The sequence below is a fragment of the Calidris pugnax genome, unplaced genomic scaffold (assembly GCF_001431845.1).
Source record: "Calidris pugnax isolate Ruff unplaced genomic scaffold, ASM143184v1 scaffold51, whole genome shotgun sequence".
NCBI classification, from domain to species: Eukaryota; Metazoa; Chordata; class Aves; order Charadriiformes; family Scolopacidae; genus Calidris; species Calidris pugnax.
The window spans coordinates 3,679,331-3,706,301 of NW_015090797.1; the positions used below are offsets into that span (position 1 = coordinate 3,679,331).

Here is a 26,971-nt window from a genome sequence, read left to right on the forward strand (position 1 = left end):
TGATGAATTTATGCCCTGAAACAAGAAATACAACTACCAGTCTGAGTTTTAAAACTACCAATGCTATTACTGTTCATCTGGAGCTGATTTCAGAGTCACTTTTAGAGTGTAAACTTTGATTTTTAAAAACTAAAGTGATCCTAATAAGGATCAACATTACTATTATTGAAGTCAGACTAAGATAAAACATGAACTAACATGAGACTAAGATAAAATCTCCACTGCAGCGAGGTCGTGGAGTTTCCTTCCCTGGAGACATTCAAAACCCACCTGGACATGTTCCTGTGCAACCTGCTCTAGGTGGACCTGCTTTGGCAGGGGGGTTGGACTAGATGATCTCCAGAGGGCCCTTTGAACCCCATGTGATTCTGTGATTCTGTGAAATTGTTTTATCTCTTTTTCTGCAGCTTCTTTTCTCAGTTCACTCGGCCTCAGTGAGGATGCTGAGTTGCCCGTTTCCACTTGTGCTTCCCAGCTACAATACTGTGTTTTTTGCTGGTCTTTAAACAAAAACTTTAACTCAGAACTTAAGAAAAAAGATGATGTTTTAAATGTTATTATGTTCCACACACCTCTTCCAGCTCAGGGCTGAGCTGGCAAGATGCAACAGTGCTGACCGAGGTGTCCATCTGAGGCTTATGCCACAAATTCAGATGTGTCTGCTACAAAGACCACCCCTTCAGTAGTCACACTAGTCTAACTGAACTGCTCTCCGAAAAGCATCCCATGGTTACTGCATCACCAGGCAGATGTGTATTTCAAAAGCTGATGAGTCATTTGCCGTTTCTCTAAACAATGCACGCCTGAAAATAGCACATACTTTTCAAAAGCATGTATTTTTGAGATGTTCTTCAAATGAAAAGAAACTAAACTTGGCTTTAAAGAAAATACACTGAGGGCTCTGAATCCATAACAGGATTATACTTTTCTTTATAGGTCTTACAGTAAAATCAATCAGATATGGATTTTAGCATATGAGATAAAAATTTACTCATCAAATATTTCATACAGATTTTCAACTTAAGAATATACTGCCTGTGAATGAGTCCCACATTTACCTGTCAGTCATTTCAAAGGAGCTATTATAGTCTATCCAGCCGATTATTCTCAGACTAAAATTCCTAAGTAGGTTTTGACTTGATGGACCATAATGACTCAGAAAAACCCATTAAACAGTCTGTCTTGTCAATGGTGCCTGCATTATGCCAGCAGAGACAGGGCATGACCCTGTACTCCTAGGGGGGAAAAAAAATAGCCTGTTGACTTTAATGGGAACTTTATCCATTTAAAGGAGCTGGGAAAGGAGACCGCATAAAAGCCCTCTCTTGTTTGTATGATCTTCTGAAAACGTGGCCAGACCCTACCTCTAAAGGCTGCAACAACTCCGAGGAAATCATTAGGAATGAGTAAATAAACCATTAAAAACATTTTAGAAAGTCATTTGAAAATCCCTGATTTCCGACAACAGCCCCAACGCTTAGGAGCCTTTTATAGAAAAATAATCGGCAAGCCCATGAGTTATGTATCCTGAACAAAAGAGGTGACAATTAACGTTGTCATAGCAAAGCCCCTTGCAGAAGGAGCTATGTATGAGTGGACCATTACATTTAAATCACATTGTAGAGCGCTGAGACGTTAATGCATGACAGTTTATGACTGGGCAGCTGCTAAGCAAGCACAACGCGCAGCAGAGCTGAGAACTCTTGGCCGAAGGTGGCAGCTTCCACCAGAGCACAAGGCAAGTCCTACTCAGCACCTGCCACTATAAACTGATTTTCTGGTGAAACGCAACTGGCCGCTGTGGAGGTGGGAAAACTCCTACTGTCTGCTTTCTCCAGCCCTCAACTACCTGCTTCTGCCTTCTGAGGTTTGTCAGCCAAATAAACCCAACCCTTCAGCCAGACGCACTGCCCCTCAAGAGCTTTGCTGGCCTAATGAGGACACTGATTAGGCTCCACAGAAGAGCTGCAGGCTCTCTACAAACACTACTCAGCCTCCTGGTTGACTAACGATGCCCTGCATGGCCATGCACAATCTCACACGCATCTCCTGTCCCCCCGTACCAACACCTGAGCTGGTGGTGACTCAGTCCAGGGACCTGAACCAGAGAGGAAGGCGTCCCTCTGTTTTAAGGTAAATAACCCAGTTGTGGGGTCACCCCACAGGGCTGGCAGGAGGGAGGAAGAATGAATTCATCATTCACTATGATGAACTGTGATCTCTTCTTATCTCTACTTATATGGCTAATTTTATCAGTTCACTCAGCTCCAACAACGAACCTCGTCAGATCTGTTCCACTTGTGCTTTTTCATGCAGTGTTTGTTGGTGACAAGCATCACACATGAATCTGTGGACAGACTTAGGTCAATCACACTGAATCCTGAACAAAGACCCTTCAAAAACTCTACAGACTGACATTTTACCTCTGAAAATTTGAAAAAACAGCCGTATTTCCATACATCTCATACACATCTCATAATACACACCTCGAATCCCAAGGCTGCACTGAGTTCAATATATTTATGATTTCCAGATACCTCAACACTGTAAAAAAGAGCTATAATACAAACAGCACATGGAATAAGGTTTAGGAAGGTGGTGTGAGTTCTCTTGTACATCTATGAGGAGTATTGAACTGAAGGATGGACATGCAATGCTCTTTCATAAAATAACATTAGAACGTTGGATCTTCTGCCTTTGAGTTTCTTCTTGGGAAACATGCATCATTCAGTTCAGGTTTAGGGGACTTTTTACCTGCCAAGGTAAAAAGGTTTGGGATCCAGAGTTAAGTTTACACCATCGTTCCTGGTGATTGCTTGTGTCTACATGCATCTCTGCTCTTTGGTACACAGTTAAGATTAAAATGTATGCTACTGTAATATGCATTAGCTGACAGCAACTTCACTTAAAGACCACCTAGGATTACGAGTCCTCTGACAAGGTGAGTCATGTTGAGGAAAGGTCTTCATGGCTGGCGTGGTGAAACAGGATGGGCCCAACATGTGAAGGCTTCAATTCTCTGTAAGATACCTGATGACACTGCTTATTTACTGCAACTCATCATGATGCTTCAGTTGGGGAACACGATAGGACACTATGAAGACTTGAGAAAAATCCTTCAGACCATAATCAGGCACTAAGTCCACAGTTAGTTTGCATGAGTTAGCACCACGGGATTTGACATCTGGAGTTGTGAATGTGGAAAGTTTAAACAGAAAAATCCTTCAGACCATAATCAGGCAACCAGTAACTGCACTAAGTCCATGGTTAGTTTGCATGAGTTAGAACCACGGGATTCGGCATCTGGAGTTGTGAATGTGGAAAGTTTAAAAAAATTAGGAGACAAATGGGACGCAACTGCATGCTGCAGCTTTATCTCAGTATTTTCAATGGGTTTGTAGGACACCTTACTCCCAGAACTAAGACAAAATTTAGCTGTTCCTAGGATGATAAAACATATATTGAACAACAGGTAGTAGTAGGTTTTTACCTCTCTTGCATGGGTGGAAGTTGTATCCAGCTGTTAAACCTGGGATCGTATCGGCTAACAAAGTTTGTACTGTGTTTCCCTGTAAAGATAGATTATTTTGACACTCAGCTGTTTGTATCATGTATTTAACATCATGATCGTAATATATATTACATATACTTCACAAGTTGACAGCTTTTATGAAGGGTTCCCCCTTTTACAACAATGTATGATTACACTATGTGTACAGTAATAATTCAACAAATGGGGCACTGCACGGTTTGAATTAGCAATTGTTAGCAGTAAAAGCAGATAAGAGATTATTCTTGCTCTCTGTAATAAGATCTTGAAAATGTGTATTTAAATTTACTTATAGATGCTGTGGTACTTTCACAGCCGTAATAAATCACAGCACTAAACAAAATTACTGCCCAAAAGAGGGCATCCCCACAGTATTTTTATGACTAGAGTATTTTGTGTCAGGTAAAAAAAAAATCAAAGGGAGAACATATGCTTTTCTTTCTCCTCACATCATCTCTATGTGGAACACGGTAAAAAAACCTTGTGCAAATAACCAGGAGCTGCATAAGCCATCAGCATGGGGTATGCAGTGTTTGCACTAGATGGTTTATTCTACCATGTACTTTCAGTGTTAAGTTAGAAGGAATTACACATGTGCATCGAAGGGGGAATACACTCTTTGAGTTTTATTCCAAGTGTGTTAGCTAAAATATGAAACATGAGCAACATACAGCAGCTAACTAGCTTATCCCTGCTGTCAAGCCCAAGAACTGTATTCATGTCTTCACAATATTAAGATTTCACCTTATTTTACATGCAGATTGACATCAAAGCAAGAAAACTGAAGCAAGAGAGTGTATGGCAATTTCCTGTAACACCTGAGACTTCAGCAGATGAGGATCTTGGAAACAGAAACCTTTGTTTATGTATGTGTGACTAAAAAATTGAATTAGAGGCTTCACAGGCCAGCAGAGTAACCCAACTGCGTAGGTCACAGTTCTATAAATGGTCACTGGGTATTCTACAAGGTGAATATTTTTGCATTGGAAAAGCCTATGTAGGATTGGCTTGCTTTGCTTGTTTCATTCCACACTTACTTCAGCATGTGTAAATAAACCATCAAGATTGTAGAGAAGAATAACGACACAGCTAGAATTTATATTCATAATAATTTAAGATCATGTTCTACAAGGAACCAGAGAAAGAAACCATGTTGACCACTTCGTCTGGAAGCAAACTCATTCCCTTGGTGTGTATAAGCCTGTTTTATATGAGAAGGGTAAAGCCGAAGACTGATGAATAACACAGCATTTCCCTTCAAATCCAGTGTGGTGCCTAATGAGGACCAAAGCCCTTTATGGTGAGCACCACTCAAACACACCTCAAGACACAGGGTGAGACCCCCATACACTAAGGGGTTGTGGCCATTTTGCCACTGGGTTTAAGTGAAGCGAGGCTTTGCTCTTGGTCCCTGTCTGAACTCCTTTAGTTTGTACAGACAGTTTAGAAAAAGAGGCATTGAGAGCTATAGATTCAATTAACAGTAAACCAGTAACAGCAGGCATCTGACTGGCTCTAGGTCTCACTATTTAGGACATTTATTAATCTATTGCTAATTCCCAAAGCAGGATTTCGAAACAATCCAAGTACTGATTGTAAGTCTGGACTTCTAGTAGGAGGTTTTAATGCTGCTGTATTCACTACATCTTTCAGAGTTATGGGGGACTTCAGTGGCCACTGGTTATATAGCAACTTTTAAATTGTTGTCATACAAACCTATAATCTGAGGACCTTGGCCTCCTAACATAACATGTGTCGTACAGACATTCACTACAAATACCACATATGTAGAAGACTGTATACTGCAGAGTGAAAAAAGAAGGGTTTAGTGAGCCTGGAGTGGGAATACAGAATACAAATGTGGTCACTTCATGGGAAGGGAGATGAAATCAAACCAGAACAGGCACAAGTAAGAGCTACTACAGTGACAAGAGGAACAGAAAGTTTACCTTATGGCAGGAGACAAAGAACTTGGCTGGTTGCACCTAGGAAAACAAAAGCTGAAAAGGGATAGGAGCGCTGTCTGTAATACATCAGGGGAACCAATCTCCAGGAGGGGAAAAACTATTAAGCTAAAGGCCAACTTTGGCATGAGAACAAGGCAATTTAGACAGTCAAAGAATACATTTTACTGGAAATTAGAATAAGGCTCCTAGTCATTTAGAACAATTGGATTCCGTAAGAGCTTTCCAACAGGAGTAGTGGGGGCTAAAAATCCAACTGCTTTTCTAACGGAGCTAAGAAAATTTACAAAATGGGACTATAAGATGCCGGTGATGGCAGGAAAAGTACCTAATGACCCACTTAACGTGCCTGGTGTAACTGGTTTGACTCCAGTTTAATTTTGGAGTTAAGGCTGAAAGAGAACTGTATCTATTATTTTGCCTTGCTCATCAGTCAGGAAGTTAACATGTATTAAGAAGCACCTGTCAAAACGCAGGAAATGTGACAAGTGATCAGAAATCAGGATTAGCAGATCAGGAGGATGGGACAAAAGGAGGCACATGCTGCACTCTGCTCTCTACAGGAAGGTCTTTACAGCCATGCCAAAAGGTAAAGGGCTCTGAAGTTTATGAAGGTTGGTCTTCAATCTGTGCCTGTGTTGTGCAACCTGCTGTCAACAGCGTTTACTCATGTGGGGATCCCTTGTGACTGGAAAGGCACAGCCATAAGATGATGTCAAAAAGTGAGAAAAAAACTTCTCCCATGCTCTCTAGGTTGCCAGGAAGCATGGAGAGGGCATGGGCACTCCTCCGGGTCCACCCAGCTTCTCAAGAATCTGCCAGTCTGACAGCTAAAGAAATGTATGGTGCTCCTTCCATTGCCCCCATCTCAAGGATAATTCTGGCCACTGGAAAAACACCTGGAACATTCTCATTCAAACTGGAAGTTTTGTAATACTCTGGCAAGACAGTTCCAGACAGGTCCCTCTGAAGCCCCTTCTGTGCTATGAGGAGAGCAAAGGCCTTCACATAAATTCAAGCGGGTATGTGCAAGCAGTTCCCATGTAGCTACACGTTCAAAGCAAATCAGTCCTGAGAAAGAACTAGCCCAGCAACAGCACAAGATGTAGTATATGATTTCAGGACCATGTTTTGTGATAAGATCCATTTCTCTCAGGGTAAATTCAAAAAGGGATCAGTATCAGCAACGATTCTTCCTCTTTTATTCCTACCTTCTCTACAGAAAAATCACAGCACTGCTATTCACAGAACAAGGAAGCTGTTAGACATCTTCAGCAACATCTTCAGCTCAGGAGTTGATCTGGGTGACCCGAGACCTAAGGTACCACCCATCTCATGATCAGTTGTGCTCGACTCCTACCTAAGACGCAGGCTGTGTACCCCTTCTAATGTCTCTCCATCACATTGCGACTCAATTTCCACACCTTTAAATTGTGGGTAATTACACTTCTTTTATCCTTCATGTGACATGGCCATTTAATTATAAACTGTCTGGAACAAGGTCTGCCTCTTATTATCCATATGCCTACCACCAAGCACAACAGGGGCCCTCAGTTGTTGGAGGTGGCTGATGCTCCTAATAATAATTGTCATTAATGATGACAAAAACACACTATCTGCTGGTTAATATAAAGGAGTTTCACCAATAGAACCAAAGGGCTCTTCTCCTAAGACATGTAGTGATATTTTTAACTACACCGGAAATATGCTTACAGGATGGACTGCATTGTTTGTCTCAGGTTTTAGGAAGTGAACAGATGTAACAATTTTCTATAATTTGGTTTAGTGCAGATGCTGAAATGGGGCATTCACAATAAAATATATGCAGTATATGTAATTTCAGCTGGATCCTCTGGTGTTTTAAAGTAAAAATGTGTACCTGCAAGCTGTTTTATGGTTTCTCAGTCATAATTATCTCTGTTACACAGACTGCTACAACTACAGCCCTTTCTTCGTGTGCAAGCTTTTTAACAATGTCTTGACAATTTTGTGAATTTTGCAAGGCATGGTATTCTCCTTTTGCTTTGCTCAGAAGCCTGTTAAATTGTTTAATTTCTCTTTGCGGTAAATTTATGAAGTAATCAAATCAAAGAAGGTAGCAGCAGATAATCTATATGAGAAGCTCTTGCACAAGACTAAAAAAAGGACCAGTTTAAGAATCTCAGAGTCTAGATAATTAACACATTAACAACTTTAGCTGCGAGTATCTGGTTTGACAATAGAAAAGAAGCATTCATCTACTGCAATTGCATTATTATATTATGACTGGAAGGAGACTGGAAATGAAGGTTAAAATTCCTAACAGCTGCTGCCTGGTGCATGCACTTGAAAGAGTCTGTTCTGCTGCCTGTGGCATTTCTCAAGGGATGTGGGAGCTGATGAATGACGGAGATGCTAATGCTAAAGTACCAGATATTTATTACATCAATATTTAAAAGTAGCCTTTACTAGATTCAACAATCAGGCTGAGGGTCCTCAAAATCCCGTGCTATTGACTACATCAGCTGACCTGACAGACAGACAGACACAGGAAGGCAAATGCTGCCTGTGCTTTTTAATATTCTCTATACATACCATTGGGGTTCCATTGGTCTTCTCCTCCCAGCACAAACAAGAAGTTTTCCACTTCCACGACACAGTGATGGGCGCTGTTATATGGCATAACTGCAAGTAAAGCAAGAATTCTTTGTCAGCTCAGGGCCCTGATTCCATCAAGTATTTTCAACGGAACAAAATACAACACTGAGATTAAATCTGTATGAAATAATAGAGGAATGCATCACCCCAGGCATGCATGCCCACTGAATTAGCAGTAGACAAAGCCACTTATTAGTAATCTTATGTTATTCAACCTCGTAAAAAATTGAGGAAAAAAGCTGTAATTCTGGTCCATCGGTGCCTCCCCCACCTGCCCAACTGCTGTATAGGCTGTGCTAAAAACAACTTGTAAAAAGGGGTGAAGTTGCCTGATATTTGCCTGAAAATAAGCAGATACCAGGAATCCTAGTATGCTAGGAAACATTAAAAAAACCTCAGCCCAGCTTTGTTCTGCTGGTAATGTTTCCACAAGAAGAGTCAGTGTGTTCAGTAGCTTTCTATTACACAGCAATGAACAAGCTGCATTTCCATACAGTTTTAAGTTTTTAAATTAAGGTCCTGCTGATTTAATGCCTTTTCCAAATGTATACGCTTAATTTCCTGTACAATGTCATTAGCAGCACAACCACGCATTTTCTATTCATCTAATCAGGAAGTCCTTTGTTAACAAAGATCAAAACTGTGGCATTAGGTTTGCAATATCCCCTTTTTTTGGCGGTGTCAGGATTACTGTGGACCAACTACAGCTGTAATAATCAATTTTTTTTTAAATTAAAAAAACACATTACAAGTACTAAGTCACAGAAATAAGGGCTTATATATAATAGGTACATATTATTGTGGTGTGCCATACAGCACTATCGTGATACTATATGGTAAATGTAAACTTACACAGCATTAGCTATCGTACCACATAGAGGAGTTTTGGCCCAGTGACACCAGTAGGAAAAATGATGTCCTTGTTCAGCTCATCATATGGGCACCTTAAATCTAGGTGAGGACAAATGGGGAGGTGATGTGCATGTACAGGCAGGGAACTTATTGCTTGACACGGATCAACAGAGCACTTAGGAAACCAGTGCAGTGGGAAATCAATATGACTCAGGGCCAGCTCTTACTTTGTGCTCTTTGCCAATGCCAAAAAAAAAAAAAAAAAAAAAAGAGGCAGCCTATCTCACACTTGGATTATTTTGGGTGATATATCTCTCATTTCATTTGTTTTATTATCTTTTATTTTTCTCAGAATGCAGTTGTGCAGTATAGCATATGCAAATAATAATAAGAAGAAATACGCACAGCTTTGTTATTTAGGACACATTTTCTTAAAGATCAAGTGGGCTCATTTAAGCTTCTTACTGAAGTTTTTGCCAAGGCAATGATGAATAAGTAAGGTACATTTTTTGTTTCTAGCAAAGGTCGAATATCATTTTCATAGTCTGTGCTCTTACAAGTCATGTAAGTGAAGCAATTCTTAAATTGGGCAGCCAGGTACAGTGAAAGTTCATTAATTAAGGTTATTTGTTACTAGTGTACTTTTCATAAGTGGGAAGTAATCCTATACTAGGCACTGCATGAGATCTTATGCTACCTAGAGATTCCTACCGTGGGATGAAAGAATGAAAAAGATTTTTGCTGTCCTTTTAGCCCCCATGTCTTATTTATCTCATTCTATAATCTCAGACATTTTCCCACTGAAAAATCTTCTCTCTCAAAAGCCTAGTACTTCCCTTGATTTTGTGGATGCTTCTACTACAGAAGGAATTTGTGCCTCCCAGAGGAAATTTGCTGTCTTCCTTAGAGGCTTTTTGGGACCCCTCTTCTCAGGAAGAGACTCCCCAGGACCAGCCTGCAAAGGCTTCAATTCTTACCTAATCCAATGCTCTGTTATGGTTTCCAATTAGGTCCAAGCCTATGGTTGTACCCCCAACCAGGCTCTTCCGTTGGTCAGTCTGGAGAGATCTAGCCATTTATCAAAGGAACTGTCTGCAGACAGCACACATGCATATTTTTCACATGTTGTATTTTCGTTTTTGCAAACACTGTCATTTATTTATCCTCCATATTGACACAAACAGGGCCAGTAGAGGAAAAAATTATATTTTAAGCTTTTCTGCTGTTCCCATGCATATAAACTATGCAGTAAGACTCCCACACTTACGATGATAATTAAACCTTGAAAACTAAGGGCTTAATCCTGGCTCCTACTTAACCTGATGGCAACATTCCCACTGATAGGGGATGGGGCCCAAATGACCCAAACTACCACCCGTAACTCACAGGAAAGCTAAAGGGAAGCCTGCCTTAGAAAGGAGGGTAGTATTTGGGCCTCAGAAGAAAAGTTGACTGCAATAAAACACTGCAGACCTTTAGTATGACCTTTGTTTCCCACAGAGCTTTGGGGAAAACTCTGCTCTCAGTCTCATGAATCTGCCCACGGAGCTGGAGAGAGATGGAGAAAACAAGGAGGACCAAGCAATAGCGTGGACATCTAAAAGGGAAGGAGTTTTGGCACTGGAATTGTGAAATGGCCAACACTGCAGTCCTTCTCCCCAACTATCTTCAGGATATACCTCAGAATCATGAGTTATACACAGAAATGAAAACTATGGGAATTAAAATGTTTTGGGTTTTTTTTCTGCTATAAAACAGCCCTGAAAAGCACCACAAAACTTGTGCTGTCAAATGCAATTCCTTGTGAACACACACCCATATACAACCTAACTTTTCACAGATACAGTCAAAATTACACAGCAAGGAGGGTGCTAAATTCAGCCTCTTGTAGGAACAATCTTCTCCACCTCACTGGGCTTGTCAGGGTGTAACAGGAAGAATTTGGCCCATCTCAAAGTCTGGCCAGGCTGCTGCTTTCATTAATTTTATATGAGCCTTTGTCTGCTGTTTTGCTTTAATAATGTGAAAATCCCATCTTCTCATTTTTCGATTTCAACTCAGTGGAACACCTGCCTGCCCCACAAAAAGGGTATTTGAAGAGAAGTTTGTACGCCACGCTCAAACACAGCCCGGTGTGAGTTTTTAGCGTGTCAGTCAGTGAGTTAGAGGGAAAGGGTAAGGAGAAGCTAATCAGGATGAAATGAGATTAAAGGCTGTCTAATTTTACAGCAACTGTGATCCATCAGCCACTGTGAAAGTGACAGTGGAAATGAATGATGGAGACAGACAGGTGGGGCTGTACATTTCACTGATTTATCCTCAAATGCACTGGGCCTTATTTTATTGAGTGAACATGACCGCATTTATCATGACTGTCATCTAAACCCACTTCCCTCCATTTAAAAAGGTCACTTTACTAGGAGGGAGTAGGATAGAGGCACTTTCAAAACAGATTTAAAATTTAATAACACATGTTTATAAAACCCTGTGCAAGAATTCTCAACTTTATTAAAGACCGATTTAAAAGGAAGGGGAAAAGACTATTAAAAAAGAGGAGAAGATGAAAAAAAAAGCCATGGTCATCTGAGAAACATGCTTAGCTACCAAGGTGATAGGTGCCAGAGAATTATGTGAGATCGACAGATACAGACAGATTAGTCAGAGCAGGCAGAAGCCACCTCTTCTGAGCCCCTGCCCCTCGCACACACTTCCCAAAGCTCAGGAGGCCCATGATTAACAAATCTGTGCTTTCTTGGACCAACAGCACAAATGAGTCCAAGCAGCCCCACAGAAGACAACACCTTCACCAGCCCCCTTCTCATGCAATTGATGTATGATGGGTAGCGGACCCTCAATAAGGTGGGAGGCAATTGCTCAGGTACAGATACGTGACATGCAGAACTTTCAAGGTCAAAACCAAATGGGTGATTTATACTCAAGAACGATCTGGAAGGCAGTGGAGTCCAAGGCTGCAGTGGTGTTTGCTAAGAAATACTTCACTGCACAAACATCAGACACATTGTGCAGGAGGTGACCCTCATGGATGTTCTTCAGACGCAGATACAGGTGGAAAAGACACAGCAGCAGCACTCTGCACACCAGGATAGCTGTCCCAGGCACGAACGCCTCAAATATGCCAGACCTTAGTTAATGAAAGGCACCAGATAACGTTCTGGGACCTACTTTCCAAAACAAACTCTACAGCTTATATCCAAACGCTCATGAAACCAAATACTCTCAACCATAATGCCTATGTGGTCAGCCAGATGCAATGATAATCCAAAGGCACCTCCAACTTTTGCTTGGAGGTGACAGTGACACACCTCGCTCACCTAATAAACAATAATGTGTGCTGTTGGTCTTACCCAGTTTTGCTTAGCCTCTGCCAACTATTGCACATTTAGGAAGCAGCATGTGGTTTTTCTCCATACATTAATCAAGGGGTCATCAGTTCCTTCTTCTCCTTTCAACCCACCCTCCCCTGTCTGTTGTCCTTCAACACTAACTAGCAGGGAAGAAGGGGGAACAGGAATGGCATTTCTCAAGACAGAAGGAGGGATGAGCTCTGGTCCCAGGAGGTCTGAAAGCTGCGATACAGCCCATAGCCATTCCCCTGCTCCCCTAAAAACTCCTCTCAGAAACTGCACTCGATTATTCTACTCAAAGTTTTTTAATAAAAATAAATCCATGGATTTTTCACTGCCCTGAACTGTTCAGCTGCTCGAGATAGAGGCGGTACCGCGAGTAAAGCCAAGAAATCTCTTCCTCAGCTACTGCACAGCTTGAGCATAGCCCCTTCAAGACTCAGTACACACCAAGAAGTCACGCTCATCATCTCTAATGACCTGTGCAGATGACGCAAGAGAAGAGTGTGTTTCCAGAACCAGGATGTCATTACCAGAGGACATATGAAGTCAATAATGACCTTCCACAATATTAACAGTCTAACCTGTTGGCTACATAATATTCAACTACTGCTACTTGAAAAGTGGTTATTTCCATGACTCTTCAGAGGGCAGAGTAACGTGAGAAGATGTTCTTTTTCCAGCACAGAGGGCACCTACAAACTCACTTCAGGAGACCAATTTGCTCATGGCAGAGGCACGATATTAATTTCATTCCCAACCCTCTCCCCAAAATGCTGGCCAGACCGCAGCTGGTCCAATTATTTCTTGAGAACAGAGTATCAGATACTGTTCACCTTTCTTTGCTTCATACATCATTTGCAGGAAGACCATGTATTTATTACTGAATGTTACTTGTTATTTCTCACCAAGGAGGCTATATAAATAAACGCTAGGATTCCTCTGTGAATTGTTCACTTCAATTGTTTGTTATTTAATAACTGTGGGGAAAAGCTGACCACAATAAGTATGAAATTCTAGCTGCAGTGAACACGGTGGTAGTTTTGCCGTTGACTTTAAAGGCATTGGGTTTTTACCCTCTGGTATTTTCTGTTCAAAAGATAATGAAACAAAGTTAAAAGAGGAGAATAATCAGCAGTAGGTGGCAATTACCACTGCTAACATTCTTATGGCCAAACTGCACCCTGTAATCTCAAATTCAAGCAAATCCATGGGAAGTATCTTTTCTAGTAACACACCAATGCCAATCCTGGGTGTGAGCTCAAGTCAGTGGGGGAAGCCTGGGACAGTAGTCACCATAAGCAGAAAATCCTAAGGTGATCAGGATGAAGCTCTATGCCTCAAAGTCACCTTTGGGAATAAATAACTGGTGTAGCTCTGGTCCAGCTGCACCACAGAGAACTCCATCATCTCAGCTAAGAACTTCACAACCTCTTCATCCCCATGCCAGTTTTGTGGCAAATCCATTCAAGCCATCACAGGTAAGATGGACACAGGCCAGCGGAGTTCACCTAGGACACAGCCCCTACTTACCTGAGGCTACAAGTAAGCAAAGGCAAAATGTCACCCCAAACCTACCCTCAACTCAAGACAACATAAACACTATGAAAAGGTTACCTGAGCAGATAAAACTCCTGGAATCAGTCACAACATAGTGACTGGTATTTCTTATTAATGAAGGTATTTCACATTATGAAGATATTTCTTATTAATGAAAATATCACATTTTTCATTCAAATGTCAGGAGGTAATATTTTGATACATTCTCTGGAATAACACCAGCCAGGCCTGTTCAGCGGGGTTCCCAGTTTAGTTGTTTTAATTGGCTAAATTTTTCATTTGTGAGCCTCTAAAATAAAACACTTAAATTCATGCTAAATCTCCAGATTAGGCAAACATAACATCAGGAATAGCTGGCGTGATCAGCTTCCCACTGATATAAATTGTTTTCAAGTTACTTGGATGCAAGTTCTGAGTACAGACCTGTCTACTTCCACGAGTGAAACTCACCCCGTGGCAGAAAGTTTTACTGGGTTTTCAGCAGCACGTATATTTGGCTGTTTGCAAGAATAATTTTTACCCATATTTTTTCCAAGCTGCAAACACACATTTGGATTACATCTGAATAATAAAATAAAGCTGCCTACTCAGATCAAGAGTGTCTGGATAAACTGGATACACCAAACTCCTAGGCATGATGTGGAGCAGGGGGATGTAATGTGCCTAATCATAACAATCAGAAAAATTTACTCCATATGAGCACTCATACCAAAAATTTTGTTCTCTGTCCTCAAAAAATTTTGTGGATTTAGAAAGCATCCAGCCAGGCAACAGAAGCAAAACCATGTTTCTTAAAACCGAATGCCAAGCTGAATATCACAGTACAAGTAGCTGCTATTTAAATCAAGCGGTGTCAAAATTCATGGGCTGAACCATGTTCACACAGAATCACAAATAATTCACAAATCACACACTGGTGCATGGTCATGGACTGCTGACAAACAGGATGAAAGGTCAGGTTAATTTAAATCACTGGCCATTCCAGGACTGCAGGATTCAACATGTGCGGTAGAGTAAATTAAAGCTGTTGTGATCAATCCCAAATACTTAAAATACACATAACTAAGAATCCTCATCTTTGGTTGAAGAAGTTATTCAGTGTTAATTATGAAAGTATCATTTTCAGTTAGTTAGGTGAAGGCAAGCAAGGACCAAGACACAGAGTCTGCATGAACAAATCTGGGACTCCCTGTGCTAGCAACCATGGCTTGGACCAGGTTCTGGTGGAGACTGAATTCAAGAAGGGAATGAAGCTGAAATTAACAGATAGGGACGGGTCAGGTCAGATCAGAGAGGATGTGGCAGAAGGGACTGGGACTGGAGGAAAGGATGGCAAAATCTACAAATACAGCAGCACGAACTGATCCAGAGCCCCAAGCCCTGCACACTTCACACTTCTCTGCTGTCAACACACCGGGAACAGTCTGAATTCAAAAGTGCAAAGTGTACAGCAGATCTACAAAGCCAGCCTACAGGGGCACACTGTTTCTCAGCACACCTTGAAAAGGCATTTTCACCTCCAAGTCTATGTAAATGCTGAGGAGATACGGAGCGCTCAGAAGGTGTGGACTGCCATTACGAGAAGCTGCGGTGCACATCTCCTCTGGCACCTCTGTTAATTTATGCTGGCATAATTTAACAGTTTACCATGATACTTCCCAACTGCCCATCTTGCTGAAGGTTCAGTCCAACAAACACCAGAGACCTGCAGAAGCTGCCCCTGCAAGAAACATTTCTGCCCTTTCTTGTCCCAGGTCCCATCACTCCTTGTGACGGCTGATGCATGCAAGCAGCCAAGCAATAAACAAGCAAGAAACCACACTATTTTTTTAAGGTGCATTGAATTTAACCCAGATCTGCTCCCCACTAAGCTTCCTTGCCTGGCCTCACAAATGGGAGTCAGCAGGAGTGCGAGGCCATGAGAAGAAGGGAAGGACTGATGTACCAGCAGTGGCACCAGCTTGCATCAGCTTATCGTGGTTGTGGAACTACAACCTCAGCACACAACACCCAACCACTCAAATGGGTCTAACCCAGCACTGCTGTGGTCCTGTCCCTCTCACAGTCCAGGCAATCCAGGCCCCTCTCTGTGCCAGCACAGTCTCTCCTCAGCATCCCTCAGTGAGCCCTTTCAAAGCAACAGCCTGGTGGAAAAATAACCCAGAAAACAAGAAAGTATATTTTCATTTTGGTTTCATGCCCTGGGCAGGCTCATCCAGGAGTCAAATGAGTTTCAGTGATGACATGAAGAAGGAGACGGGACCACGGGATGGGGCTTGGGAGGGTGGAAAAGAACTTGAAGCAACAGCAACAGCTTCACCTACCACATGGCCACAGCCCCAGTACAGGGGATGAAGGCTCCCTATCAATGAAGCCAGTAAAAGTGAACAAGACCTCTGACTGCAAGAGGTTGCTTCACCTCTGGAAGGTGTGTGGAAGAGGCTGAGGGCTACAGGAGCAGATGGGAAGGAAGTTCACAGTTAAGGAAGCTATGCCCTGATCTGCAGGACAGGATCCTCCTGTCCCTGCCTTTGCTTTTGCTGTGGTGCTAGTCAAGTCCCTTCAGCTAATTTTTTTCACATCTACCCATTTCCTCTGTTCTGATAACACTAATTACACGTGCTTCATTTCCGGAAAGCCTGCTCTGATCCCTGTGTCTGATACGCAGGAGCTCTCTGTGCTCACTGCTGTACATGAGGTAGGTGGGAGGAGTGGTCTGGAAAGCAAGGTCTGAGGGGTCTTGAAATAGTCCAAAATAAAGGATACCTTTGACTTGACCCTCCTTGCACCTCTGTTCTTCATCTGCAAAATGGGAACAACGGCAGACAATGCTGCTCACAAGGGGGATGGTGCAAAAATACCATAATGTTCCAATGAAGCAGTTGGCTGTGAAAACTATAAAGGAAACCTTGTGAAAAAATTTTGTCTTCGTAAGATTTTAGTAGCATGTGACAGACAGGATCTATCTGCCAAATAATAGAGAAAATAAACTACTGTGAGGAGAAATTCAGCGCGGTCCCTTCTGCACACCGACACGTGCCAAAGAGCAGTGTGTGACACCGTTAGAGATTGCATCTTAATACTTATGCAAACAGGGGCAGAATTAAGGTTGCAGAAGGTGCTCAGTTCTCACATTTCCTAACTCTGGAGGGCTTGCCATCGCTGTCTGCCCAACGCTCTTCTGGAGCTTGACAAGCCCCTTGTACATGGTCCACCCTGGGTCTGACAGGCGGATAACACCTCCCTTACCCCACAGCAGCTTCAGCATCTCCGGCTCACCCAGAGTCCCAAGTCTACCCAGCCCATAGCTGGAGGTGCAGGAACCTTCCTCCTCCTCCTCTTCCTCCTCCTCCTCCTCCTCCTGCCGCATTCCCTTCCCGCCGGCAGTTTGAGGCTGAGCCACTAGATGGGGTGCGGAGTGCTCGGCTCCCCCCTCCCCCGGGAGAGCAATTTCCATCATCTTTTGGCTTCGGGTTTTGCAGCCAACCAAAAAAAAAAACCAAAAGAGGTGAAACGCGGCACCAAAAAAAAAAAAAAAGACACAGCCAGCTTCCTCCCAAGCAGTTAACTTCTGCTTGTTTGGCGTGAAAGGGAAGAAATCAAACGGAGTACACAAACCCCAGCGAAGGCTCGGAGCATCAGTCCTGGAGGATGCTGAGCCCCCGCCGGCTGCCGCTGCCTGCAATGGGCACGGCGGGTGCTCGGGCTCCGGCACGGTTATCAGTCATACCTGCTTTGCCTCCTCGTGTCTCAGCTCCCCCAAGCCCCACGGCACGGGGAGCAGGCAGTGATTTCCCTGGCAGCCCACGGGCACCTGCCTTCTGACTCCATGCGCCAGTCCCAGTGGGATACAGAGTGGGATACAGAGTGGGCAGAGCTCCCTTCCCCACCAACACGCCGCCAAATCCCTCGCCCTCTCTCTCTTAATCATGATCTGGAAGCTGGGTAAAACAACATGTGACAACGAATGTTGTCCCTCGTTACAGGGATAAGGAAGGGGAAAGAGGATGTGAGGAAGCTGCGATACAAAAAAATAACCTAAAGTATTACAGGGGGAAAAAAAAAGAAGAATCCTTTCTAAAATAGTCACTCCTTTCCAAGAGAAAGACAGTACTTTACTCAAGGTTACTCTCCAACTGGACTGCATAAAGGTGGCCATATTACAGGTCTCTTCTCGTCTCCCTGAGGAACAATTATTTTGGGAAAGCATGTAGAAGCTGAAGCGTGTCTATTCCATCAGGAATATGGGAAGGGAGTGGTATTTACCTGCATATGTACCACTGCCAAATTATACCTTCTCTCACTCTTTCCCAACGCTTACAAGAAGATACCCTCTCAAGGCATCATCCATCCCAGTAACACTACTTATAATTAAACTTGTATATCAAATAAAACCAAGCACTCCATCCCAATACCCAGCCTTTTCCAGCCTTCCACAAAAATACGCATGTTCAAGATCACCTTCTCATGACCCAGCCCAGCCTTGCAAGCTCCTGAAAGCTCCTCTTCTTCTTCTCCTCTACGGCCAAGAGAAGGAGAGCAAAAAGCCAGGATCATTTTCATAGAATCATAGAACAGTTTGGGTTGGAAGGGACCTTAAAGACCATCGAGTTCCAAGCCCCCTGTCGTGGGCAGGAACACCTCCCACCAGACCAGGTTGCTCAAAGCCCCATCCAGCCTGGCCTTGAACACTTCCAGGGATGGGGCATCCACAGCTTCTCTGGGCAACCTGTTCCAGTGTCTCACCGCCCTCACAGTCAAGAATTTCTTCCTAATATCTAGTCTAAATTTCCCTTCTTTCAGTTTAAAAGCATTGCTTCTCATCATATTGCTCCACTCGCTGACAAAGAGTCTCTCCTCATCTCTCCTGTAGGCCCCATTTTGAAGTCAGTCTTTTCTTTGTCTGGCATGGGTAGAGAAAGTCTTCCTCCTACTCAGCAGAGAAAGCCCACCTGAGGGCAGCTGCTGGGGTTGCTCCCAACGTGAGGCATCACTTCTAGGAGGGGCAAGCACAGCTTCATCAGTTCTCCTCTTTACCCCTGCAGCTGGATAACTTACATTTTGCCTCCTGTCACACTTGCTGCTGCACAGGCTTATATCCCTGCTAGGGTCTCCATTAGCCACATTGTAAGAGCCACAGGCAGGCACACACCCAAATGGCAATGAGGCACTGGATTAGGCAGGGTTACACCTTCGCTGTGCGCTGGGAGATGAGCGTGGGCAGCCAGATTCGGGCTGCCCAACAGTCTGTCCTGTCACATACCCTGCCGGTGAAAACTTCAACTCAACCTTCATTCCTGATGAATTCACATTTTCACAAAGAGAAAAGATGAAAAACACACGGTTGAAAAAGAAACACAAAAGAAATAAAACCAAAAAGTGTACTCGAGGAGTTCTTTTTTAAATTCATTGCAAAAACACCGACAAAAGGCACAGTGCATCATGAGCGGACATTAATACAGATTGATCCTGTCTGAGGAGCTTGCAGTCTTCCTATAAATTAATAAAGATAGAATATAATCACAAATGCAGTGCATTTACTGATATATATATATATTCATGTGGACGCTGCTGATTAACATTTGGCTAAAATAAATATGTTTTTACACATATTAGGTTACCACTGATACAAATAGTTTTGATTCGTACAACACAGCACGGAGAGATGATCAACGCAATTGCTTTGGTTTAGCTCTGTGCTTGTGAAAGTCACCACTTATCAGCTGGGCTCCAGTAATTGCTCCTACTGTCTAACAATTAGAAAAAGCCAAGAGCTTAAACCACCTAAAAGCACTGATTACATTGCTTAAAAGAGCACATTTTACCTTGCATTTGTAACCACCTAGGAAGATGAGCACAAGCAGGCACTGTGACTCAACTAGTGGGTGCTACCTTGGAGAAAAGCAGAGGAGCTGCATCTCTTGCAATCCTTTCACCACAACAAAATTGCAGAAAATTTAGACTCAACAAATTCCACAGATGACAAACAAACAATAATAGCAAGTAACTGCAAAGAGAGCTGGTGAAATGAGTCTACTCCTTATGCCAGTGTACCTTACTTACACAGTTCAAAACTGAAATATTGCACTGACTACACCTATCCCAAGTGGCATTTTTATTAGAGAAATACCTTCTCTTAAATACCTTCTTGTTAAAATTCTATGGAGCCCTTAAAGCTGAGTTTCAGACATTGAGTCTGCCAAGTCAGCTCCATATGACCAGCTCTATGAGACTTTCAAATGATAAGCCCTTTGATTTATTTTGTTTTCTGACATAAAGAAGTAATTTTTGGCATTCTGCATTATGTCAGTTCTCTGAGAAATTACAAAAACATTTTTGGGACACTTGTTAATATCAATGTCATTGGAGGTTCACAAACACATGCATTCCTATTGCATTACCAGGGTACGTAGTTTTGATAAACAAGAATACTAAGCATTTTTGCAAAAATCTTGTCTTCAAATCACATTACAAATCTTGTGAGCTTAGTTATTTGCTCTCTACTCTACAGTACAAGTGCTGATAAACCAAAACATTTTCAAAAATTACAATCCAGACCACTAAATCCAAGACACTATATATATAAGGGGCGCTATATATGCCCCTTCAATTTACGTTCTTCAATTTACTTTCAATTTACTTTTAATTTTCAACCGCAAGATCAAAACCTCCCATTTAAAAAATAATCAGTTGAATCACAAAACTTTGTCCTAATATACTAAATGTGCAAGATCAGAGATAAAACTGTTGGCAACGCTGCTAATGTAACTCTGCAGCAACTTCCTTGAAATAATCAGAATTAGGTATTCAGGCTTCATTTAGAGGCATGACAAAGGGCAGTATTATTGTCACGGTCTGAGGGGACAGTCCCAGGGTAGAACAGTGAGTACTGGAATTGTTATGGTACGATATAGCGATACCTGAACTAACTTCATGCTACTGACTTAGCCCCAACTGGTGTACTCTCAGGTTCTCTTTTGTTTTAAAGGTCCCAGTTGGTCTGGGGCACAAGTTCAGCAGGTGCTGTACGTGGCAGGAAACAACACGTTACAAAGGCATGTAAAGCCAATCCACATATGGCTAAATCAAATTCTTCTTTCCAAATTTTTAGTCTGTGGGTTGCTCCAGTGGACAACCACAAATCATTTTAAGTACAAAGGACATTAAATTCATAATAGATTTCACCCACAGATTGCTTGGAGTGGTACGAGTTTGGTCCACACAGTTCACTTTTCTTACCTCTAATAACACAGACTCTTCTCTGCTTGTGATTTTTTCCTGTGACACATGACATTTATGCACCAGCCTCTGGAATCATGGAATCATAGAGTCGTCTAGGTTGGAAGGGACCTTTAAGATCATCTAGTCCAACCATCAGCCTAACTCTCATAAAAACCATCACTAAACCATGTCACTAAGCACTGTGTCAACCTGTCTTTTAAATAACTCCAGGGATGAAAGGGTGGGGAGCCCACCCAGAACAAATTCCAGTTGCAGATCCAGAAAGCAGCTCTTTCAAACGCCCTCTTCGTCCAGCTATGCAACCCCCAGGGAACCCAATCAAATCCAAAACCGGCCCATCTTTCACCTTGCCTGCACCCTCCATGGGGTTCCTTACACCCAGAATTGGTGCACAATCGTTAAGTCTTCCACTACTTTGGTGCTACCTCTACAGCCTTGATTCTGCAAAGAGGAGGAGACTGTCCATCCCTGGCCCTGCACTTGTGGGAAGGTCCAGGACCCCACTGCTACATAACCCCCACAGCACCCCGCAAAGCCTCAGAGTGTCAGGGGAAACACAGAGCTCTCAGGAATGCATTTTGCCTACTGCAGAAAGGTAATTAGCAACTTCAGAAGCACAGGCAAGTAACTCTGGTATTGCATGGTTAAATGGCCAGCCCTGGAAGAATTTTTTTTTTAGCGAAAATCAATAGAAGGTGATAAATCAATAGAAGTTTTCTCTATAAAAACATTTTCTCCTGAAACTGTGATTTTAGCATTATTCAAACAAATTCTTCTATTATTTTAAGATCTATCTTCATTCCTGTTGAACAATACTGTTTCATGCCATGTAAAGCCAGAGGACTTTTCTCTAAGGAATCAGTTATTTTCTCTGAGGACACTGAATTATTCTCCAATATTGACAGCTTCAAATGAAAACCCTCAAGCGACTGCAACTGCTTCTGTGCTGTTTTACCTGGAGGGAAACCCCTTTCCACGGCAGCTCTGCCTCTCTGAGAGGAGGCGAGGCTGTTAAAATCACCAAATCATGGCTTTAAGAAAAGGGATGCTATGTCAGGGCTTTATTGCTGTTGTAAATCTTTGCAGTTAAGAAAAATCAAACTTCTGAGCGCTGAAACGATCATTTCTTGGAGCTGTGCTGGAGAAAGCCCAAGACCTTAGAGGAGGACAGTGGCTCCAACCTTGCTGGGTGAAACGTGCCCCAGTGCAGAAAGGCCCTGAAACACCCTGCACATTAACAAGACTGAAGTTGGAGACCTGAGCACTGTATAAACCCTCACACAGGGCACCTCTGCCCTGGGTGTACCTTTCTTTCTGGGGGCTGAGTTAATGGGAGCCAGTAAATGCCCAGCTGATTCCAACCATTGCGATTCTGCTGAATAAAACAAAGTTTAAACGAGCTTGTCCGGCCATTAGTGGTAACGCAGCCGGGAGAAAAAGACTGCACGGGGACTAGCCAGAAGGCTGGGATTTGGACACCACAGATCATCCAGCTCTGTGCCACTGGCTGCCACAGCGCTTAAAATAATTGTAGTTCTCTGGAGAGAGCATATAGATAAACTCTGTCCTGTGTTAATGCACTGTCATATAGAGTTGTTTACAGGCAGCACTTAGTAAAGTACTTAAGCATGTGTTTAAACACACTGCTGAACATCAGTGTGATTAATACTTTGCTGAATTAGAGATATGATACGAATACATTTTTCTGCTGTTGTAATTTTTCATTATATACACTTATAAGCTGGTCATAGGGATTTTCTTTCAGTTTTGCATCCAGCAAATGAGTTAATTTGGGAGTCAAATTCTGCCTTAGTTATGCCTGCACAATGCCTTTCACATGTATGAGGGCAGAAGACTGCTCCATGACCTTTAATTGGACTTCTTTTTTGTTGGTCTTTAATGATTCATCTAGGAAAAAAAAAAAAATCTGTTTCTTTCTTTCTGATTTGGCAGCTCTTTGACATTCCTTTCATGTCAATTCAATCAGAGAAGTATCTTTCACATACGGTATATATGTTTGTTAAGACTGTGCACATGCAGCAGCTGTAATTCTGGACCAGCGAGCAAGCAGCTGGTGGTGAGTAGGTTGGAGCCATACACTGTTCTTCTGCATGTAAAACTCGGGGGGAGCGAAGGGAAGAGAAGAAACGTGGCTCTTACATCACTTATTATGGTAATTCTATTTAAATCTACTTTAATGATATACCTTAAGGTGCCCATTATTGTCATCACTGCAAAACAGTCATTCCACTCACATCTATTTAGTTTTTACTCACAAGGAAACAAGCATGATTTAATAATTTTAGGTGTAGCCATCTCAGAGCTGAAGACATCCCCTTCCACCCCAAATTAAACTAAATTGTGTGCATTAAATACACCACCTACTTGTAACAAAATGGGAAATTTAAAAATGGTTCAGTCAGATGATAATTTGTTACCGAAAATGACAGGCTTGCATTGGCCACTGGAAGCTCTGGATGTTTGCTAAGCTCAGTGAGTGCCCAGGTAGGCTTATCCAGGTTCATGGAAAACAGACATTCACTCGGACGGAAAAGATCCCGATTCCCTTTTGTGGTCCCTCTCACCAGCTCCTATGGATGCTGAGCAGGGGTTCCTCATGCCAAACGGCCGGGGTGCTGGGCTCACTCCCATGCCTCAGCCCTCACAGGTAGTTCACATGGATGAAGGTTAGCTCGGGGCACCTCCGCTGGAAACCAGCCTCCCCCTCTGGGCCAAAAATACAGCCCGGCATATTTCACACCTCTCCTCATAGGCACTATGGACAAGACCACTCCATGTCTGCCTTTTGCCACTCCCCCCAGTCCACCAGCACCACTTAATTCAGCCTTGCACCCCCAAATACTCTTGCGACACAACTTAATGTATTTGACACCCTGGTGTCCTGTTATAAAAAGGCTGCTCTGGGAGACTGTGACAGCACGTCCCACCCCTTTATGCACATCACCTGAAGGTATCTCACAAGAGCAGAAGGAGTCTTAGGGCAGCACTGGAGGAGACCCAGGCGGAGGACTGGGGGCATCCTGCACCCTGTGGGGATGGTGGGAGTCAGCCCTCCAGCAGCAGAGCCGCAGGCTGGGCAGGGAGCCCCCAGCCCCCAAGAAGCCAGCACAGGGATTCTCCAGGGCAGCTCTCGGGGGGCTCGAAGTCACCCCCTTCTTTTTTTTACCCCTGGGGGTGACCTATTCACAAGCAGAGGAGGCATGGAGAAAGGTAGGATAGCTCGTACTGCAATCTGCCTTTGTTGCTCCTGTCTGGCAAATACTAGAGGACATAACTTGTCTAGATTGATGGGAAGGCATATGCTAAAGCAATTAATTCATTTGCCCTGAAAGACTGAGGCCAGGAGAGGATTTGTACCTTTCCTAGTGCTCAGTGTGATCTTAAGCAATGGGATTTCCAGCATTTCCCATGGGAGATTATTCCACAACCTAATAGATCTCAATGTCAGGAAGTTTTTTCCTGATATTCAGCCATAATTCATATCCATGAATTATGAGCTACTGTCGACATCACACCCATTGAGGCATTCCTAGAGCCTGCTTCATTTAAAATTATATGCTCTAGTTATGCAGGGTTTCTGTGTACTAGGGCAAAATGCTTTTTCTGCAGGTTAATTCATTACTATTCAATTTGTTAACACTTCTTTTCTCGGTGTGAACAGTCATTCTGCAGTTGCATACCCTATAGTAGCACAATCCCCATTTGGGAGTAGAATCACAATATATAAATATGACAAAACAACATACCAAAACCTATCCCTGTAAAGACATATTAGCCTGCTCCTGCAGATACTTACTCCAGCATTCAGTTAAATGAAAGCAGTAGCTCATATAACACCTGGTATGAAACAGAAAGCTTAGAAAAAAACCCTCTCAAGTCCACAATAAATTTTATTACTGTCTTAAACATAAGGAAGGTACAGGAGTAGAGGGGTGGGTAGGGAAAGGGGAAGAGATGGGGAAGGAAAAGGAGAAAGGAACTTTAATCTGTGAGAAAAAAGAGGAAAAATGAAAAGAGAACAACTTCCTCCAAACAATGAGCCACCACAACACAATAAGGATGCACAACAGCAAATAAAGTTGAGGATGCAAAATGCTCCTCTTGCCATTAAGAGCGTTTACAAAACAGAAAGCTAAGGCAGGCTTCTGAAATCTCTATTACAAATAACTGTGTACAAAATGCTTCTTAGAAGAAAACTGCTATTTGTTTTAAGAACATTTGAGAGGAGGAAATTTATAAACCTTGTATCAATTTCTCAAAAAAAAGTGAGAATTTCTGAGAGAATTTTTTATTATTACATTTTGCCCAGCTAGCGGTGCTTTGCCATACTGTATGCAACCCATTTGTACATAAATAATATGTCACATTATATACTGAAAAAAAGGGAATGCTTTCTAAAGTAAGCAACTAGAAACACACCGGAGTTCATTTACATCTCCATACATGCCTAGCTCCTATTAATGCTACATAAATCCCAGAGCAACTAGATAAGAATAAACACATAAATTTTACCTGAAATCATCTAAGAAGCAGAAAGCCATGTTTGCAGCAAGCACTAAACTCACACAATGCCACAGAATTTTGAGTGGAAGTTATTCCAGATAGCTGCTTTTTTAGAGACAGTGGCCAAATAGCATTAAGGGACCTACACAAATACGTCTGGCAAGAACAATTTTGACAATACCTCCTTTCACTAGAAATTATTTGACTTCACTGAAATCTCTGTCTAATCAGGTGGGACACTTGCTTTAGAGAGAAGACAGGATAATGCAGCATCCAGTTCCTACTGGACCAGGATATGTATGTTCAACCATCCCTGGATGTGTTTAAGGAACGTTTAGATGCGGTACTGAGGGATATGGTGTAGGGGAGGACTTTGTAGAGTAGGGTAGATGGTTGGACTCGATGATCCCAAGGGTCTCTTCCAACCTGAATGATTCTGTGATTCTATGATTCATAGCAGATACATGATGCCCATAGGCTAAGATGACTCGAAAGGTGGCAGACTCGAACCTCAACTGCCTGCCTCTTCCTCAACACGCAAGAGGCGTTGAGATGAGAAGGGATGTTCTGATACAACTCTGGTTTTGCAAAAACATTTGATGGAATTTGTTTTCATTTTGCCTTGGAACAAAGCTGTAGAAGTTGCTCTGAAATGGAACTGTCATCCTCAAGCCATCTGTAAAGATGCATAACTCAAGTTGAAAGATGAGGTAGAAAAAGGGAAGTTCTGTGATCCAGGAGGAAGGTTTTGAGTCCAAGGTTCTGATGTACTTGCAAGGATATGACAGGGAGTGGCATCTCCAGGAACCAGCAGCTTTCTTTGTAAGTCATCTCCACAGAAGCCTGACATCAGCATCTGCTGTGGAAATGGCACAGATCATCTGATAACTCACCTGTCTTATACCTCCTGCCTTCCTGTTTGGGGCCACCCACAGCTCAGCTCTCCGCTGTCTCGGTCCCCTGCCTAAGGATGTCTTGGAACAGGGCTGTGCCTTGTTCTCTTGTCCCGCTCAGTTTTTTAGCCACAAAGTCCTGTCTGAGCAGTGACAGGGAACAGGACACTCAGGTTACACTTCTGGACTCTACCAGAAAATAACTTTGCCAGTGGAGTTTCTGAGGATGAAGGTGAGTGGATCCAGGCATTTTTGTATATGCAGAAGAAAATGAACAGTCTGGTTTCCGGAGTCGTGGGGGTTCACAAGTCCATAACAAAGGGCAGAAAGCAGCCAAGAGAAGCTGAAAGACAGTTGAGGGCTTTGGCACAAACAGACTGAACT

General features: G+C 42.7%; 1 protein-coding gene across 1 annotated transcript in view; it reads right to left on the minus strand.

Moving 5' to 3' along the window:
• Positions 1–26,971, minus strand: part of KLHL14 (kelch like family member 14) — a 63,168-nt gene that overhangs the window by 9,527 nt on the left and 26,670 nt on the right. Inside the window, exons 5-6 of the mRNA XM_014936899.1 lie at positions 8,089–8,178; positions 3,491–3,569 (exon numbers count right to left, since the gene is read on the minus strand). Coding sequence (XP_014792385.1) covers positions 3,491–3,569; positions 8,089–8,178 — 169 coding nt within the window. The remainder of the gene's footprint in view (positions 1–3,490; positions 3,570–8,088; positions 8,179–26,971) is intronic.